General features: G+C 41.5%; 1 protein-coding gene across 1 annotated transcript in view; it reads left to right on the top strand.

Moving 5' to 3' along the window:
* The window catches only part of LOC308677671 (immunoglobulin superfamily member 1-like), a 24,029-nt gene extending 7,249 nt beyond the window's left edge, over positions 1 to 16,780 (top strand). Inside the window, exons 3-6 of the mRNA XM_081344287.1 lie at positions 5,663 to 5,977; positions 11,639 to 11,923; positions 12,498 to 12,594; positions 16,421 to 16,780. Coding sequence (XP_081200413.1) covers positions 5,663 to 5,977; positions 11,639 to 11,923; positions 12,498 to 12,594; positions 16,421 to 16,454 — 731 coding nt within the window. The 3' untranslated portion in view covers positions 16,455 to 16,780. The remainder of the gene's footprint in view (positions 1 to 5,662; positions 5,978 to 11,638; positions 11,924 to 12,497; positions 12,595 to 16,420) is intronic.
* The last annotated feature ends 3,064 nt before the right edge of the window (positions 16,781 to 19,844 follow it).

A 19,844-nucleotide genomic window follows, 5' to 3' on the forward strand; every position in this document is an offset into this window, starting at 1 on the left:
TTTCCCTCCCACCAGATAGAACTCCAAGGTATTCAGGACTTGCTGTGCCAACTATTCCAAATGCCATCACTCCATAAATGCATTCAACTGGCTTATTACAAATGGGGCAAGAAAGAAAACTTTACAATGAGTTTCCACCCTCCCCCCATAGTCTTCCTAGTTTTCTTCTGAGGCTTCATGTGGGGAACAATGGCTCCAGCATTCCTTCCTTCCTCTGCAGCTCTCACAGGTATCTGGGGGAATGGTAGGACTTGGGAAGATTTGTTCCACTCTGGTTGCATGGTGGATGGCTGGACTCCAAACTCAATTCCATGGCTCAAATGGATGGATCCAGCATCTGGGGTCAGTGTGGTCTGCTTCCAAAAGATTGTTGACGTGACTATGCAGGGCTGAAAGACATGAGAACAAGATCTCCTCCCCCACTTTCTGGGTGGACTCTCCCAGGAGAGGCAGACAAAGGCATAGAGAACAGAGGATAAGAAAAGGAGAAGTATATGGGAGTGGGGGGGTAGCTTACAGACAGAGTTTGAAAAAGCATTAATACTGTAGTTGTTAAAGAAACAGGCAGACAAAATGAGGAAATCACAGATGACAAAAGAGAGGATGGATTCTGGTAAGAGAATATAAGTGAAAGGTCTCATTTCTGAACTGAACATTTGTAACATATTAAAGACTTAAGGAATTGCAACTTGAAAAATGCTGGTCATGTTTCAGGAAAAGGATAGACAGATAAAACCCATTCACAACACATACAGTAAATGGAAGTGTGAAACTTGTCCAGCATATGAACTTAAAACATTCCCTTCTGGTAACGTTAGGCTGTTCTTAAGAGTACAGAAAGAGAAAGGGGAAAAGAAAAGAAGAAAAGAAAAGAAAAGAAAAGAAAAGAAAAGAAAAGAAAAGAAAAGAAAAGAAAAAAGATTTTTCTTCACTCTGTTTGTTGACCAGACAAACAGAGTGAGGGTATTTTCCTTTCGGTGGCTTATTTTAAGCAGAATTTCTAGCAGAATTTTAAAATTCTTTTCTCTTTGAATTAGAAAGTATTAACAGTCACATTTACCTCACACACAAAGACTTTGACACACATATATACACAAAGACAAGGAAAAGAACAGAAAAGGGAAACAGAAGATTTGATTTTACACATCCTAGTCATTCCCACCATAAATCTCAGTTAACTCAAATTAGGGAAGGCACAAATCCTAAACATACCATGCAGTTGCACAGAGAGAGAGAGAGAGGGAGAGAGAGAGGGAGGGAGGGAGAGAGAGAGGGAGAGAGAGAGAGAGAGAGGGAGAGAGAGAGGGAGGGAGGGAGAGAGAGAGAGAGAGGGAGGGAGAGAGAGAGAGGGAGGGAGGGAGGGAGAGAGGGAGAGAGAGAGGGAGGGAGGGAGGGAGAGAGAGAGGGAGGGAGAGAGAGAGACAGAGAGAGAGGGAGGGAGAGAGAGAGGGAGGGAGAGAGAGAGGGAGGGACGGAGAGAGAGAGAGAGAGAGAGAGAGAGAGAGAATCACTATTTCTTATTTTCCCTTTGAGTACCTTTATTTAGCCAAATTGGTTTCCGAGCGAAAGCATGAGCAAAGCCCATTCTTCACAAATTTGTCTTGCTTGCTTCCTTTTTCATACCATCCAGGACAGGCATTTGTCTGCATCCCACACCTTGAGCAAATCTTCAATAGGTGTCCTAATTCCGACCCTCAGACTACAGCTAACCATGCTCTCCTTCCAATGTGGGGTTCAATTGGCTTAGTCGGGTCCCTCGCAGCACTTCCCAGCCACTCTTAGTGACACTATCCCTGCCTCCCCGCCATCACTTTTCAGACCAAAAGGGGGTCTGGGGAGGACCTGCCACTTTCAGCTCCAAAAGGTACACGGCCTCCTTCTAGCTTACTGCCTTTAGTTTTCAGACTCAGGAGGAGTCTGGGAGGACCTGTGCTTTGTGCACTAGTATGAGCCCCTCCTACAGATGAGCTTTGTTTACAGGGCCTTACCAGCTGGTTGTCCAAATCCAATTCTTTCCTTCACTCATTCCATTTGCACACAGCCTCTCTTTTTCCCTAGCAAAAAGTCCTGCACTCTGTCCAAACCCCCATGCTTTCCAGGGTCTATCACTTGAATAGATCCTTTCTGCAGTTAGGAAAGGCCAGAGGGAGCAAAATCCAACTGTGATTGGGAAAAAGGGTGTTCTCACTCACACAGAGAGAGACATACACACATTTTTCTTACTCCCCTGGGCTTTAAAGTTAAAATTTAGAGATACTCACCTTCACCTTCTTTCCAAAGCAGCCCTTGAGCTCAAACCCCAAACTCCCTTTACTACCCTGGCTCCACATGGGCAGGGCCACAGACACAAGGGGTCTGCTGCCAGTCTCAGTCCATTGGAGAGGGTAGCTTGGAGTCCCATCTGGGGTGCCAAATTGTTGAAGGAAAAGTCTTCATCATGGTTCAGTCCAAGCCAGGAATAAACAATATGGCGGCTGCTTTAGAAAGAAGGTTGCAGTTTATTGAAGAGGAGAGCCAGACAGAAAGATGGCTCTGGAAGAAAAGAGAGAGCACATGTAGGGAGTGGGTTTTTATACTCTCAGGGGCTTTTGTTTGGAGTTGTTTCCTGTTCCTGTTTGAGGCTTTGTATTTCCTGTGTCATGTATTCTGACCTGAGTCTGGGTGTGCCCTTTTGGCATCTGTGGGATAATCCTATTATGACCTAACTTAGAGTTTGGGTGGTGTACGTTGATTTTAGGTGTCTTTGGGGGAGGGAGACTTGGCACTATTAAGAAAACTGGGCATGCTTTTCTGCCTCTAAGATCCTCTAAATATATGAGAAAATATATTTTTCTGCCCTTTTAATATTTCCTTCTCTGGAGGGCTGACTCCCCACATGGGCAAATATCCTTATGGGCATAAGACAGTGCTGTGGGAATTATATGTTTATCAGAGTTATGGAGGGGAACTGTCTTTGTGTCTAGTTGTTTTGGCATGCAATGCCCTACAGTTGCAACCTAAGGGGAGAAGTTGAAACAGTTTAGGTCCAGGATGTGTGGGTTTCGTAGATATTTTCTCAGACCTCTTTCTGGCCCATGAAGTATGCAAGTCCTCAATAGCAATAGCACCTAGACTTATATACTGCTTCACAGTGTTTTACAGCCCTCTCTAAGCAGTTTACAGAGTCAGCATATTGCCTCCGATAATCTGGGTCCTCATTTTACTGACCTCAGAAGGATGGAAGGCTGAGTCAACCTTGAGCTGGTGAGACTCGAACTTCTGAACTACTGACAGCTAGCAGTTAGCAGAAATAGCCCTCAGGACTGCATTCTAACCACTGTGCCATCATGTCCTTATACAAGTCTTCAATAGCAATAGCTTTTAGACTTATATACCACTTCTTAGGCCTGGGACGCGTTGGCTCAGTGGGTTAGGACGCTGAGCTTGTCGATCAGAAGGTCGACAGTTTGGCGGGTCGAATCCCGAGTGCCGTGTAACAGAGTGAGCGCCTGTTACTCGTCCCAGCTTCTGCCCACCTAGCAGTTGGAAAGCACGTAAAAAATGCAAGTAGAAAAATAGGGACCACTCCGGTGGGAAGGTAACAGCGTTCCGTGCGCCTTTGGCGTCCAGTCATGCCGGCCACATGACCACGGAGATGTCCTCGGAGAAGCGCTGGCTCTTCGTCTTTGAAACGGAGATGAGCCCCTAGAGTCGGAAACGACTAGCACGCATGTGCGGGGGAACCTTTACCTTTACCTTTACCTTTTTACCACTTCTTAGTGCTTTAAGCTCTCTCTAAGTGGTTTTCAGAGTTAGCATATGGCCTCCAACGATCTGGATTCTCATTTTACTGGTCTCAGAAGGATGGAAGGATGAGTCGACCTTGAGCCGGTTAGGATCGAACTGCTCGTAATGGGTACAATCAGCCTGCAATAATAATATTCTAACCACTGCGCCACTACAGCTCTTTAATGGAAGGCAAGCTGGTTGCAAATGTTTTTTTCAGCAGTCCTAATTATCCAGTGAAGTACCTGTCCCTGTCCTGTTTGGTTGCTGTGCTAAACCAGACATTTATAGAAGTACAAATGACAGACTCAATCATTCCTCTGCAGAACTGTAACAGCAGATCCATGGGCAGTCTGAGCTTTCACTTGTGCAAGGCCATAGGTGCAAAACTGAAGATTCCTATGTGCTTAGAAAAGCATTCAAAAGATTCTTTAAGTTATTCACAAGCACTTCGCTGCTATTTATGTTTTTATAGGCTTCTGCAAGTGTTAGAAAAGGACAGTGGCCACTTTAAGGAGTGGATTTATTAAAAGGTCATAAAACTTTTCAAGTAGCCTTATCTTATTTTTTTTCCCCCAAGCTTCCCCTTGAAAGTGAAAATAGAAGGTCTGCTTAAATTAGTAGCAGAGGAACTGGCTTGGTAAGCAGCCAAGGTATGAAACTCTTCTTCTGAGTCATTCTTGAGGACTGCCCAGTTTTCTGCATATCACAAATAGTAGGAATTTCTGAAGAAAAGGGGGGGGGGACACGGCCCACTAACAGTGGTCGTGATCCGACTCGTAATTCTCAAAATAAAGATTGCTAATGAGTCAGAAAGTAAATTCAAGTGTTTCCCAATCTGGCTGCTTTTTAATTATATAAGCTTTCCTGCTTAGATGCATGCTCTTGTTTGTTAACAACCAGATTTTTTTTGCTAAGTTTTATCTCTGAGCTACCTCTGAACATTTTTTTAAAAAAAATTAAACCAATATACAAGTTGTATCATTTCAAAAGCAAGGACAGATTTTGCTTATACAGCTGGTCCTCATAATTGAGCCCAAAATTTCTCTTGCTAAGTGAGACATTTCTTGAGTTTTTCCCCGTTTTATTGCCTTTCTTCCCACAGTTGTTAAGTGAACCACCACAGTTGTTAGGATTGTAACCCAGCTGTTAAGTGAATCTGGTTTCCCCTTTGACTTGGCTTGTCAGAAGGTCTCAAAAGGTGATCGCAGGACCCTGAGACACTGCAACTGTCATAAATATGAGTCAGTTGCCAAGTATCTGAATTTTTGATCACGTGACCATGAAGATGCTGCAACAGTTGTAAGTGTGAAAAACGGTAATAAGTCACTTTTTCCAATGCTGTTGTAACTTTGAACAGTCACTAAATGAACTGTTGTAAGACGAGGACTATCTGTACTCATTTTGCAACTACAATGGAGATTAGTAACTTGGTCGTTAAGTGAAGCATTGTCCATGCTTATGATCTGTCTTCAGCTTTCCTTTGTTCTACAGATCTGCAAAGTTCTGTAAAAATTGTTGCTAAATGAGGCAATCACTAAGTATGACTATCTGTACCACCATGCAACTTTCCTGAATAATGCATGAAGTCCCCCAGATTTGCTTTATAGGTTTATAAGATTTATAAGGCCACCCACTTCAAGTATGGTCAGGAAACACCATATAAAGCAAACAAGCAATAAACCCTCAGTCCCTCCAACCATATAACATCAACATCATATAAATCAAACATCAACACTATAGATATAAAAATATAATGTTTAGTTGGATTGGATCTCAGCCTGTGTTTTGAAGCTGCCTTTGAGGTTGTCTCCTCTTTTGCTAACCCAACCATCTGGATCTGTCTAATTTTTATTTAATTGCTTTTTGTATTTAATTGCTTTGTTTTTAATTGCAGGGCTTCTAACTCGACCCACACTTTCTGTGAAGCCTGAGTACCAGGAATATTATGAAGGAGAGAAAATCAGGTTGATCTGCTCAGCTTTTCGGAACCTGACCGTGCTGCAAAACTCGATGGTGAAAGGTTACCGATTCTTCCAAGAAGATGGGCGACAGATTCATCAAACATCCCCTAATGCTTACAGAGATGGCATAATGGATTTTCAGACACAAATGAATAACACTGGAAATTACAGCTGTGCTTATTGGCTGGAAGAAGCAGGCAGGGAAGTTCAGTCGGATCAAAGTCATACCACCAGCATCCAAGTGAATGGTAGATCATGTTTATTATAGTCCTGAAGAGTATAAGGAAGCTTCCGTGAAGTCAGCTCCCCCATTTCCATGAACAGCTAAGAAATTTAGGGAACTATAGCATTATGTCCCCCACTGTAGTCCAGGAGATGATTGTCTGTCTGTTCACCCGGTTTGCACCAAAGTGGTGTAAACCAGCTGAATCCCACCACTGTATCTATCTATTATCCATCTATATATCATCTTTCTATCTGATTTATATCCTGCCTTTATTATGTTTACAAATAACTCAAGGTGGCAAACATAACCAACTCTTATTGTCCCCACAGCAATGACCCTATGAGGTAGGCTGGGCTGACAGAGAGTGACTGGCCCAAAGTCACAAAGCCAGCTTAGCAACCCTTTTTCTCAGAAGACATGGAATGGGTTTTGCCTCTGTACCACCCTTTGCACCATCAAAATCCCTTTATTTTGGTTTTATTTCCTAGGCACACAATTATACTTTTCAAAAAGCACTGGGCCACAGAGTATGGCACCATAGACTGGCAGATGAGATGGGAGAGAGAGGCTTGGCAAAGACTGAATGTTAATTATGCAGTTCTAGAAAAGTAGGCACTGACTGAATGTTACTAAAATTCTAACAAAAAGAGTTAGTGGTAGTCAGTGACCAGAGAGATGATAGGCTCTCCTCTCAAAAAAAAGAAAAAAAAAAGAAAGGCAAATATATGTGTCCCAGGATAATGTTGCAGGATTCTATCTGGGTCGGTGATCAGGACCAGAGGTTTACTCTTTTAGACATGTGCTGGAGCCCATCCTCAGAAAACATCTCCAGAATGTAGGAGAGAGACGTTCATTGAAGATGGGCTCCAGCAAAGGTCTGAAAGCTCAGAAAACTAAGCATCTAGTCTTGGTGACGGACCCAGATTGGATCCTGCAGGCTCTCCTCCATTTTGTGTTCTCAAGCAGAGGCTGTTTGGGATATTTTAATCTGGGTTTCTGCACCGAGTAGTAGGTTGGGCTCATCATGATGTAGAAAGAAAAATTTTCATCAGGATCCAGTCCAAGCTGGGAATAAACAAATTGGAGACTGATTTAGAAAGAAGGTTGCAGTTTATTGAAGAGGAGAGCCGCACAGAAAGATGGCTTTGGGAAAACTGACCACATGTAGCAGGGAATGGTGGGTTTTTATACCTTCTGGGGTTCTTGAGGTTGTTTCCTGTTTCTGTATGAGGGTCTGTATTTCCAGTGTCATGTACTTTGATCTGGGTCTGAGTGTGCCCTTTTGGTATTGATGGGTTAATCCTATTATGTCTCCTGTCCTTAGAATTTGGGTGGGGGTATGTAGATTTTAGGTGTCTTTGTTTTCCTAATAGCTTCCTGGCTCCAACCTTTCTGAATGGATTATTACACCTACATTTCTAAAAGCTGGCCTTTGAATAGTTTATGCTTGGGGGAGAGGGACTGGGCCTGGTTTCTGGGGGCTGGTTTCTGTCTTTTTAAGATCTTCTCCATTATTACTTTGGGGAAATATATTCTACCTTTTTAATATTCCCCAAAATATTTCTTTCTCTGGATTCTTCCCACAATGGCTTTTATCTAGAGGTGTTGTTTTTTCCCTTTCCCAGGCAAGCCTACAGCCTAAAATCTTATAGTGATCTCTCTCCAAGGATTAAGTAGCTGCAAACTTGCTGAGCTTTTACAGATCAGTCTGGGGTTCTAGACCCAAAATTGCAGAAGGAACTTGGGACTGTTGCATCATTTGCTGCAACAATGTTGGAGAGAAGATGGGTGGGGGTGAAATGTGGAGGAAAGCAGTTTGTAAAATGGTAAAATCATAACTTCTTTCTTAAGAAGTTTAAAACTGTTGAAAGAAAAATCATCAGGTCCAGTCCAAGCTGGGAATAAATAAAATGGAGACTGTTTGGAAAGAAGGTTCTGTGTATTTAAGAATAGAACCAACAGCATGTGGTTCTGGGATAGCTAACAAAATGCAGTTGGGAGTGGGTGGGTTTTTATACCTTTTTTGGGTTTTGTAGTTCATGTTGTTCCTGTTCCTGTGCAATGTACTTTGACCCAACCTTGAATGTGCCCTTTTGGTATTCTAATGGTGGTGGGTTAATCCTATTATGTCTTAAAGGTCATGTTCCTGTCCTTGGAATCTTTGTTTTTCCAATCCCCTCAGCTCTGCCTTCCTGCCCCAGTTTCCCTGAATGAATTACCAAATTTGATTTTTAAAGGCTGGTCTGCTTGGGAGAAGGAGACTGGGGATTGGTTTCTGTCTAAGATTTTTCTCCATTATTCCTTCAGGGAAATATAATAGTCTGCCTTTTTTTAACATCCCCCTTAGGAGGGTGGGTGGGTGCTGACTTCCAACAAAACCAAGAAACACTGAATCAGGCCCAAATTATAAACAATAAGAACATAGCTAGCACCAACCAACTGGTTAAACATCTTTGCTGCAGCATGTACATTTAAAATAATAAGCAAGTTCGTTTAATAAAAGGCCTGGGGAAAATTTATTTAAAGTTCTTATTCTTTATATAAACCTTATCTAGCCTGGAAATACTGCAGAGAAGATAAAGACCGACTACAAATATTATTATTTTTTCTTAATGTAAAATGCAAATAAAATAAAGATAATGGAAAAAAGGAAAGGGAAAGGGAAGTGGGGAAAGGAAATGAAGTGAGGGAAAGAAAATAAATAAATAAAAATCAGTGACTTCCAACTTCTTTTGGTGCAACCTTTTACTTATATAAAATAGTAAATACTAGATGAATTTTTAAAGTGGATAAATTAAATACCGTATGATTCAATTGGCAAGAATTTTTTATTATAACATAATGCTGGAGCAATCAGAAAATTCATGAAATTGTGTTAAAACTTTAAACAGATTTTTTATATTATATATTTGTCTACATATGTGCATATATATGTGTATATATATTAATCTCTTTAACACTGCAAATTTCAGTCTTTTAATACAGACAGACAGACAGACATAGACAGATAGACAGATAGATAGATAGATAGATAGATAGATAGATAGATAGATAGATAGATGTATATGTATATGTATGTGTATGTGTATATGTATAGAGATAGATAGATAACCCTAGCCCTAAACTTACAACAGACTTACAATGGAAACCAGAATTTTTTCTTTTAGAACTATTGAATAAAGAAATTTTTTAAAAAATATATAACTCTGACAGTGGTGAGACTTTTATGTCGTAAAGGCTGACTTTTTTGTATTTAGCTGAAGGGAGGGTACCAGTCAACCAAATAATAAAAAAAAAGATTAGCAAATAGCTTCCTGGTTAAAGGAAACTAAAGATACATCTACCATCTGGTGATCAGAATGTGCTAGTACATCTACATCTTTCACAACACAGGTTCTCTCCACAGACAGACAGACAGACAGACAGACAGACACATTATATATATAATTTGTATATGGGTGTGTTTCGGAGTCTGTCTGGTATGAATGAAGAGAACAGGTGTTGTGAAAGATGAAGCTATACTAGCACATTGTGATCACCAGATGGCAGCAAAACATAAATTTATAATTTATATTGACTTTTTTTCCCCCTTACTAAATTACTGCTTCCCCAAGATAACTTGGTTGGGCTTAGTGCTTGGAAGGAAGACCACCAACAATTCCTGTAGCTGTAGGCCATGCTAGGAAGGTAGATGATGATGATGATGATGATGATGATGATGATGATGATGATGATGATGATGATAGATAGATAGATAGATAGATGATAGACAGACAGACAGACAGACAGACAGACAGACAGATAGATAGATACAGAGGCAGTCTTTGACTTACGACCACAATTCAGCCCAAAATTGCTAAGTGATTCATGCAGCAAATATGGCTTCTCCCATTGACTCCGCTTGTTGCAAGCCCACTGAGAATGTCACAAAAGGTGATCACATGACCCCAGGACAGTGCAACTGTCATAAATACATGCAATTTGCCAAATCCCCAAATTTTGATCAGGTGACCATGAGGATGCTGCAACACTCGTAAGTGTGAAAAATGGTCATAAGTAAGAAAGGCAAGGCAAGGCAAGGTGTAAAGGAAGGAAGGAAGGAAGGAAGGAAGAAGACATTCTCTAACAGTTATCTCAAAGGACTGCCCATGTCAGCATTCTCATTTGTTAACTCAGCTGGATAGATGTTACAGCATACAGAGTGTATTCTTCTTATCAGGTGATCTCCCAATCTGTCAGGTCCACACCCTATTCATCCCAGCCATCTTCCAGATTCATTACAGAGCCCAGAGCTCCTAGTCTAGATCTCTTATAGAACACTCTTCTACATTAGCACAGGCCAAAATATTCAGACAAGACACTGAATTGGAAAATGGCCGACCACATTTATGGCTAAACCAACCTCTTTATTTAAATTATGGCTCAATGTAATATATGAACCCCAAAACTGAGTTTCTTGAATGAACTAAACAAATACACATGCAGGAATAGCTCTGGCATATGAAGGAAACTACTGAGTTTCCACGGGTTTAGTTTCAAGACTACAACAACTGGCTGCAAGATTATTTCAATATAACCAAGTCTATTTAATTATAGCATGTTTTCATACATCTGCATTTGTGTTTGTGCATGCCAATTCTTGTTTGAGGAGGCAGGTAGATTAGCAAGCATAAATTCAGAGACAAGGTAAATGGAATCGCTGCAGGCAGTGATAATTGCTAATAGTCGTCATTCACAAAAGCGCTGCTGGGTTTTGTAACAATTCCATGCTCTCTCTGCCTATATGGTAAGAAACGTCCCTTCAAGGGAATGTTTAAGATAGGACAAGAACGATTACTTGTTGATCTCATCACAAGGGGTCAACCTTCTTTGTGAGAATCACCATGCAGTGAATTCTAAGAGGGTTTCTGAAGGAATAATATACCTAGGTCACATTAAGTTAGCTAAATGTCTATGGAGATTCTCAGTCATCCAGTTCATGGTTGTCCCAAAGGTGCTTTTTCAACAGGCATCTGGACTTCCTTGTTTTTCTTTAAAGACATTTTGCTTCTCATCCAAGAAACATTTCAGAGCTGGAAAAGCTTCTTGGATGAGAAGTGAAATGTCTTCAAGGAAAAACAAAGAAAGCCCAGTTGCCTCTTGATAAAGCACCCTTGGGACTAGGGCACAAAAGATGATCCAGTTAGTATTACTATGTGTAAAATTGAGACTGAACATGGGCATCTCATTCCTTCCTCTCACAAAGGAAAAGACATAGAATCATAGCTGTGTTCCAATATTTGAGGGGCTCCTACAAAGACAAGGGGGTCAAACTATTTTCCAAAGCACCAGAAGGCAAGACAAGAAATAATGGATGGAAACTAACCAAGGAGAGAAGCAGCCTAGAACTAAGGAAAGATTTTCTGATGGTGAGAACAATTAAACAGTGGAACGACTTGCCTATATGATAAGTTCTGAGTGCTTCATCACTGGAGGTTTTTTAAAAGAGACTGGATAGCCGTTTGTCTGAAATAGAATAGGGCCTTCTGCTCAAGCTAGGGGTTGGACTAGATGACCTCCAAGGTCCCTTCCAACTCTACTGTTCTGTGTTAATTATTTGCCCTTGAGGAGAAGCTGAAAAGCAAGGAAAAAGAAGAAATTCCAGTGCTGAACATGTATCTTTCTTTCTTCTTTTTTTTTCCAGCAGCCCCAACAGCTCCATCTCTGAATTACAGGATTTTCAACCACGGAAAGAACGTCACCCTGGAATGCTCAGCTCCACCTGAAGCTAATAAAATTGGGCAGTTTCACTTCACTGGAGACAAAATAGCTTTCTCGGTCAAGGCTAAAGTCAACAACACCTACACATACAATCTAACTGTTGAAAAAGACAAGTGTGTAGGGATCATCAGGTGTGCCTATGTTCAGCATCTCCATGGAAGAAATATTCTTTCCAGGAGCAGCAATCCAGTTTTCATCGAGACGCTAGGTAATGTTGCTTCTAGGGATCCCTTGTTCCTTTTTTCTTCTGACATGCTACTGAATATCTATAGAGATTCTCAGTCTTCCAGGTCATTGTTGTCCCAAAGGTGCTGTTTCAAGAGGCAACTGGACTTTCTTTGTTTTTCCTTGAAGACGTTTTCACTTCTCATCCAAGAAGCTTCTCCAGTTCTGAAGAAATTCTTCATTTCTGAAGAAGCTTCTTGGATGAAAAGCAAAACCACTTCAAGGAAAAAAACAAAGGTTGGCCAGTCGCCTCTTCAAAAAACCACCTTTGGAACATGATGCTGAAGAGCTGGCCCAGAGAACGAGAAGATGCCTAGAAGGTATAGGGGAAGATCATAGATTGCTGTGAGATAAAAAAAATGATAGACAGACCACAGAGCTTACTAAAGCTGCTTTTGGAATGATGAATAAGCACTGTTTGGTAGGAAAAAAGCCAAAAAAAATCAGTCTAATCTGATTCTGAATAAGAATACTTGCCTGTTTATCAAGAGATGCGAGGATGTGGTAAGTTTGTGTTAAAAAAACAATCAGCACTTCTTTTCTCTCTTCAAATTTAGGAGTCAGATGGGTTCGATTGTTGGCTGTCGGTGGGAGTTTCTTCACCATTAATGGTCTCATCTTCTTAATCTCCTATTGTATTTCTTTAAGAAGCAGGTAAGGCAGATTGGAGACATTGGGAGAAAGATAATCTCTTAAAGATTTAGGGATCATTACCTTTGAGGAAATGAATTGACAAAGATAGGATTTACCCAGCCAAGAAGAGACAAGAATAGAAATCTTGTTTTATCTCGCAAAATAGTCACCTCAATCTTCTTCAATGTCTTCTTCCTAACAAAGGACTCTAGTGCCCATTATCCCATCACAAGGCCTAGCTAAGGATGATGGGAACTGTAGGAAAACACCAGAAGAGCCTGTTTTGTCCCATTAAGGACTTAAACCAGGAGATTCTTGACTCAAGAGATAAATTTGATCTTTGCAAAGATTGGCATATTCCAAAAAAGTGAAAAAAGGCCAGAGAAGATATTGGTGAAACCATGAAAGAAAATGAATTAAATGTGTTCCCTGAGATGACTTCCTCCACCCAGGATAGTCATCACCAATAGTTGGGAAAGGCTTTTAGGAACTACATCCATGATTCTGTATGTGATCCTGAGGTCAGGTAGCTCACCATTGCCTTTAACAATCTAGGACTACCGTATTTTAAGGCTTAGTTTTCTCATGAAGGAAGGCAAATATATGTGTCCCGGTATAATGTTTCAGGATCCAATCTGGGTCTGTCATCAGGACCAGAGATTTAGTCTTCCAGGTTTTTGGACTTGTGCTGGAGCCCATCCTTAGCAAATTTCTCTGTACCAAGTTCTCTGAGGATGGGCTCCGGCATGAGTTTAAAAGCTCAGAAGACTAAACCTCTGGTCCTGGGGACTGACACAGATTGGATCCTACTTTTCTTCTTTTGGACACTATGATGTACTTAAACTAGAAACAAATCCTTAAAAATAATTAGTAAAGCTTTTAAATTTTGGCCTTGATAGCATGACACAGGATGGAGCACATGGACAATGTTCCTATTCCCACAATATCTAAACCCATTCAGCTACTCACTGAGTCAGATCTCTATTGGTGGCCCATTAGAAGGGCACAATCACAGGAACTGGGTCAAAAAGGCCTATGCTACAAAACTCTGAATGGCATTGGTGGCCCCAAAAAGGCAGATAAAAATTCTATCTCTTTGCTGCCATCTCTTGGTTGGCCAGGGTTTTGAAGACAAATATATTAGCTTTGATGTGGAGAATGCCACATTTATACCACCAGGAAGGGGTTGATATTCCAAAATCCTTGTGGCAAAGACTTGAAAAGTCTTCATGGCATGGCATACTTAGAGTCTCTCTCTCTCTCTCTCTCTCTCTCTCTCTCTCTCTCTCTCTCTCTCTCTCTCTCTCTCTCTCTCTCTCTCTCTCTCTCTCTCTCTCTCTCTCTCTCTCTCTCTCTCTCTCTCTCTCTCTCTCTCTCTCTCTCTCTCTCTTTTCCACTTTTGGCCTTAAAGCAGGAATAGGTGAGACTTGGCTCCTGCAGCCAATTCAGAGGCATGTTCTTGTCCTGCCCCACCTTAGCAATGAGTTCTGTCATTGGTTACTCTTTCTCTCTCACTCCTTTCCTTGGATGATTAAGTTCACAACATAAGTCAATTGTCTGAGTTTTGATATTTCTGCAAATATCAAACTGGACACAGTTGTTTAACCATAGGCATGACCCCAGATGTTGTGTTGCAATCTGAAGATGTCATAATAGGCTCTCTAGGGGAGGAGGAGCAGCAGAACCTCTGTCAACAGTCTGCTTCCTTGAACAAGGTTTAAAATAGGGAATGTAGGAGATGACTATGCTGAGCCTGAGGGGCAGGATCAAATGCATCATCAGTTTGGCATCTCTATGCCTCCATAAGAGACATACGTCCAGCCTCCCTTGAAGTCCATTGATATCTGGCACCAATTTGCTTTGACCGTTAGTGGTTAAGATTCCTGTGTATACGTAACATGAATTAAACTTGCAGTAAAGGTAGCACTCAAATTACAACAGTTCATTTAGTGACAGTTCAGAGTTACAACACCACTGAAAAAAGTGACTCACAGCCGTTTTCACACTTTATGACCATTGCTGCATCCCTATGGTTACCTGATCAGAATTCAGATGCTTGGCAACAGGGTCCTAGTTATGCTGGTTGCAGTGTCCTTGGTCATGTGGGTCACCTTTTGCGACCTTCTGACAAGCAAAGTCCATGGGGAAACCAGATTCACTTAACAACCGTGTTACTGATTTAACAACTGCAACGATTTGCTTAACAACTGTGGGAAGAAACATAGTAAAATGGGAGAAAACTCACATTTAACAAATGTTTCACTTAGCAACATAAATGTTGGGCTCAATTGTGGTCATAAGTCAAGGATTACCTGTACTTTTGAACTCTATGCTGGCTCCTGACTTCTTGTACCTGACAGGGAACTCTACTAGAGGCTCAGAGTTGAGGGTCTATATAAAACTTCCATTGTATATCTTGGATAGTCCACTTACTGGTTGCAGCAGCAGCCAAAAAAAGCTAATACAATCCTGGGTTGTATAAAGAGGCATAGAATCAAGATCACGTGACGTATTAGTACGGCTTTATAAAACCCTAGTAAAGCCACACCTGGAATACTGCAGCCAATTTTGGTCACCAAATCACAAAAAAGATGTTGACAGTCTGGAAAAACATCAGAGAAGAGCAACTAAGATGATCAAAGGCCTGGAGACTAAAACATACAAAGAATGGCTGTGGGACTTGGGTTTGGCTAGTCCACGGGTAGGCAACCTCGGCTCTTTTATGACTCATGGACTTCAACTCCCAGAATTCCTGAGCCTGCTATGCTATGCTATGCTATGCTATGCTATGCTATGCTATGCTATGCTATGCTATGCTATGCTATGCTATGCTATGCTATGCTGGCTCAGGAATTCTGGGAGTTGAAGTCCATGAGTCATAAAAGAGCCGAGGTTGCCTACCCCTGGGCTAGTCTAAAGAAAAGAAGAAATAGGGGAGACATGATAGCAGTGTTCCAGTATCTGTGGGGCTACCACAAGGCAGAGTGGGTCACATTATTCACCAAAGTACCAAAAGGGCAGGAGGAAAAACAATGTTTGGAAACTGATCAAAGAGAAAAGCAACCTGGAATGAAGGAGAAACTTCCTGACAGTGAAGACAATCAACCAGTGAAACAGCTTGCATTAAGAAATTGTGGGCGCTCCATCACTGGAGATTTTTAAGAAAAGACTAGACATTCACCTGTCTGAGACAGTATAGGTTCTCCTGCTTGAGCAGGAGGCTGGACTAGAAGACCTCCAAGGTCCCTTCCAGCTCTATTCTATTCTTACTAGAGAGTGGATAAGCAACAGGAAATGGTGGTCCCCTCAAACCTGGCCTGTGAGCTTTCCACAGGCTGATACAAGAATGCCCCCACCCCTTCCCCAGTCCGTGTCCATTCTTCTACAGCAGGGGTGTCAAACTCAATTTCATTGAGGGCCACATCAGCACTGCGGTTGCCCTCAGGGGGCCGGGTGGGTGTGGCTAGAGTGTGTATGGCCTACTGGGTGGGCGTGGCCAGCTCTACATCGTTCGCATCAAGGGTGCCTATGGGGGCCTGGGCAGGAGTGGGACAGATCTGAGGGTCTCTGGCAGAAGGAGGGTCTCTGGGCCAGGGCCAAGGCAGTGAGGGCCGTTCCCTCACTGTTTCCAGGATGGCTTCATGGGCCACATGAAACCACTTCGCGGGCCGGATCCGGCCCCCGGGCCTTGTGTTTGACATGTCTGTTCTACAGTATTATGTATTCTCGGTATTTATCTCAACCAGACCGATATCTCCAAAGCATTGCCTGATCATGATTTTGCTGCCTTAAATGGACTAACTCTAATCTTTAGCTATTCCTTTTTTAAAAAAAATTTTTTTCTCAGATCTCCTCTTCAGAAGACTGAAAGAACCATCTGACCATGGTCTACCTCATCAGCTTCTATTTGGTTGAAGTGTTGTTGAATTGATGGTCTTCCTCAGGTGCTTTAGCCAATGTATCAGACAAAATACAATGCCTTGCACTCTTCAATTACCCCTCCCCAAAACTCGACATTTTGGCAGCCCTGCCTTTTCAGCTGAGATTATCTGGCAGTTCAGTGTTTCTCAAAAAACTATGAAAAACCTCAGCAAGAAGTTTTGACTTTTGCAAATTGCTGCTGTGGTTGGTCTCATGGCTGTTGCTTTTACTGCTGCTATTTTAAATAAACCAGGCTTTTCCCATGTCAGTATCTTCCTGTTTGATATTTTCTTTAAAAAAAAAAACCTCTAGTGTAGTGAATATGACAAAGACACAAAATACCTGTCTTGGAAAAATTCCAAAATGAAATGGACAATATTTCCACAATGGTGAACCTAACTGGAAACTACAGGTAAGTCCCCAACTTACAATTGATTGCTTAGCAACTATTTGAAGTTATGACAAATCTCTCAGGGGGTACTTACAACCTAGATTCGATGTTCTGTTGGTTCCCCCCCCCCAGTCACATGATCACACTTTGGGCAGTCAGCAATTACACCAGCAAATGACAATTATGTTATTCCAGGATGCTGCAACTGTTGTAAGCACTCAAACTTGGTTGCATGATTGTGGGGATAGGGTAAACCGTCGTAAGTGCAAGGGCTGGTTGTAAGTCACTTTTTTTCCAATGTTGTTGCAACATTGCTGAACGAATGGTTGTAAGGACTAACTGTAGTTTCCAGTTAGATTCACTGTCATGAAAATATTGTGCATTTCATCTCGGAAAGTTGGCCAATCTACAGCGTATAGACTTGAATATGTTTACTAGGGGATTGTACGGGATTTAGGATCCAATGTAAAACCCACTCATTTGCATCCTGTCTTTAAGAGGAAAATAAAAATGACATTGGAGACTTTTCTTCAAAGAAAGGAATAAATTTGGGGAAGAACTTCACAGGTAGCCTTTTGGGGAGTGAGGTAGCTAACATTCCTTGCTGGGATGCCCCTTGCATGATGCCAATGCTATGAAGTAGATTAGGGGTCTCCAAACTTGGCCACTTTAAGACTTGTGGACTTAAATTCCCATAATTCCTCATGCTGGCTGGAGAATACTGGGAGTTGAAGTCCACAAGTCTTAAAAGTGGGCAAGTTTGGGGATCCCTGAAGTAGCTCACTGGAGAGGATGGACTTTCTAATTAGGTCAAGGCTATTCTGTTTTTCTCCCTCATGAGTACCATTAACTTAACACTTTTTGGCCCAAGAGCTCTGCAAAACTACAGTAGTTACATAATACTCATTCTACTTCTGAAACTTCAATAAAATTCAGGCTCAGCCTTTGAGATAAGAGACATCAAACTTTCAGCGCATTTGTGGCCAGCTCAGACACAAATTTAACCAGTATGGCCTTCCCCTTATAAAATTTGGCAGCTCCATATATTCCTTCTCAATAAAGAGGAAACTACAGCCTATGGTGATCTAAATTTAGAAGAAGAAGAGCCCACAGGAAAAAAAATAAATAATTAAATAAAAAAACCTGTGTGTAAATGTATATATTGCACTAAATGAAAATTTGTTTTCTAGTGTTCTCAATCAGAATGATTCGGTAAACCTATACATCAGGGGTCTTCAAACTTGGCCCTTTTATGACTTGTGGACTTCAACACCCAGAATATCTCAGCCAGCTTGCCTGACTGAGGAATTCTGGGAGTTGAAGTCCACAAGTCATTAAAAGGGCCAAGTTTGAAGACCCCTGCTATACACTGTGACTTGGTAAACATGCTGGCTGGGGAATTCTGGGAGTTGAAGTCCACACATCTTAAATTTGCCAAGTTTCAGAAACTCTGGATTAAGCAAACAATGACTTAGCACAGGAGCGGGAAGCTATTGGCAGCTAAGGCCTGCATTTTTGTTTGTGTAAGTACGGTATGTGTTTTTGTTGCTGAGCAGAAGGGCAAAATGGGAAGTTATTGCTGATCCTACATGAAAGCAGAGCTAACACTGCAGAAGAGAGAAGGGCATATTTTAACTTTATTTTATTTTATTTTTTACCAGCAGGCCTATTTATACCTCACATGTTTTCCATTTTCTACCTCAAAATATGCTTATTTTCTGCAGAGTTTAAGGGGACTTCAAATCTTCAGGTGACCTTCAATTGTTAGATCACCCACTTTATTTCAGCTTTTCTTTGTGACTGATCAACTTCTTGGTAGCAAACAGTTCATGGCCTCTCTTATTAGTATTGGTATTTTTTTTCAAATCTGAAAAATGGCAAATCTGAAAGAAGCTCATAAGGAAAAGAAAATGTTTATGCTTATAACTTTGCTTTACAAAGGAAAATTCAAGAACAAAACCAAGAAAAACTGTACAGTAAAGATACATTTTTTAATAAAAAATATCTAAAATAAACAGTATAGATGAATTTATTTTAAAAAGACAATTCCATTTCCATATTTTTCACATCAGTGGGAAACACTGTGCATAAATTGGTTCCACTTGTACATTAAAAGTTCAACGATCCAAATACAGGTAGGCCTTAACTTAAAAGAGTTTGTTTAGTGACCGTTTGAAGTCACAAGAGCTCTGAAAAAAAGGTAATGTATGACCAATTTTCACACGTAGCACCATTGCAGAATCCCTACAGTCACATGATCAAAGTTCAGATGCTTGGCAACTGACTCATCTTTATGACGGTTGCAGTGTCCCGGGCTCACACGATCCCCTTTTGTAACTTTCTGACAAGCAAGGTCAATAGGGAAGCCAGATTCGCTTAACAACTGTGTTACTAATTTAACAACTGCAGTGATTCACTTAACAACTGTGGCAAGAAAGGTAGTCAAATGGGGCAAAACTCAGTTAATCATGGTGCATAGTGGTTAGAATGCAGTACTGCAGGCTACTTCTGCTGATTGCCGACTGCCAGCAGTTTGCCTGATCAGCAATTCGATTCTCACCGGCTCAAGATTAACTCAGCTTTCCATCCTTCTGAGGTCAGTAAAATGAAGACCCAGATTGTTGAGGGCAATACGCTGACTCTGTAAACTGCTGAGATAGAGCTGTAAAGCACTGTAAAGCAGTAAAGCACTTAAAGCAATATATAAGTCTAAGTCAGGGCTTTTCAACCGGTGGTACGGGTACCATCTGTGATACATTGGTACCTGGCAGGTGGTACGCGACCATCCTAGAAAAGTAGTAACGGGGGAGGGGAATGAGCTGAACCAGTGGCAGCACCACACAAGCCTGACCAAGAGATGGCTGGAGTTGCAGGGCTGTCAGGGCTCAGCGGACGTGCCAGGATCAGCACCAGGCTCCAAAAGAAGCGCCGATCAGCTGGAATGTTGCAGCATCTCCAG

This window comes from Vipera berus (assembly GCF_964194415.1).
Source record: "Vipera berus genome assembly, chromosome: Z".
NCBI classification, from domain to species: domain Eukaryota; kingdom Metazoa; phylum Chordata; class Lepidosauria; order Squamata; family Viperidae; genus Vipera; species Vipera berus.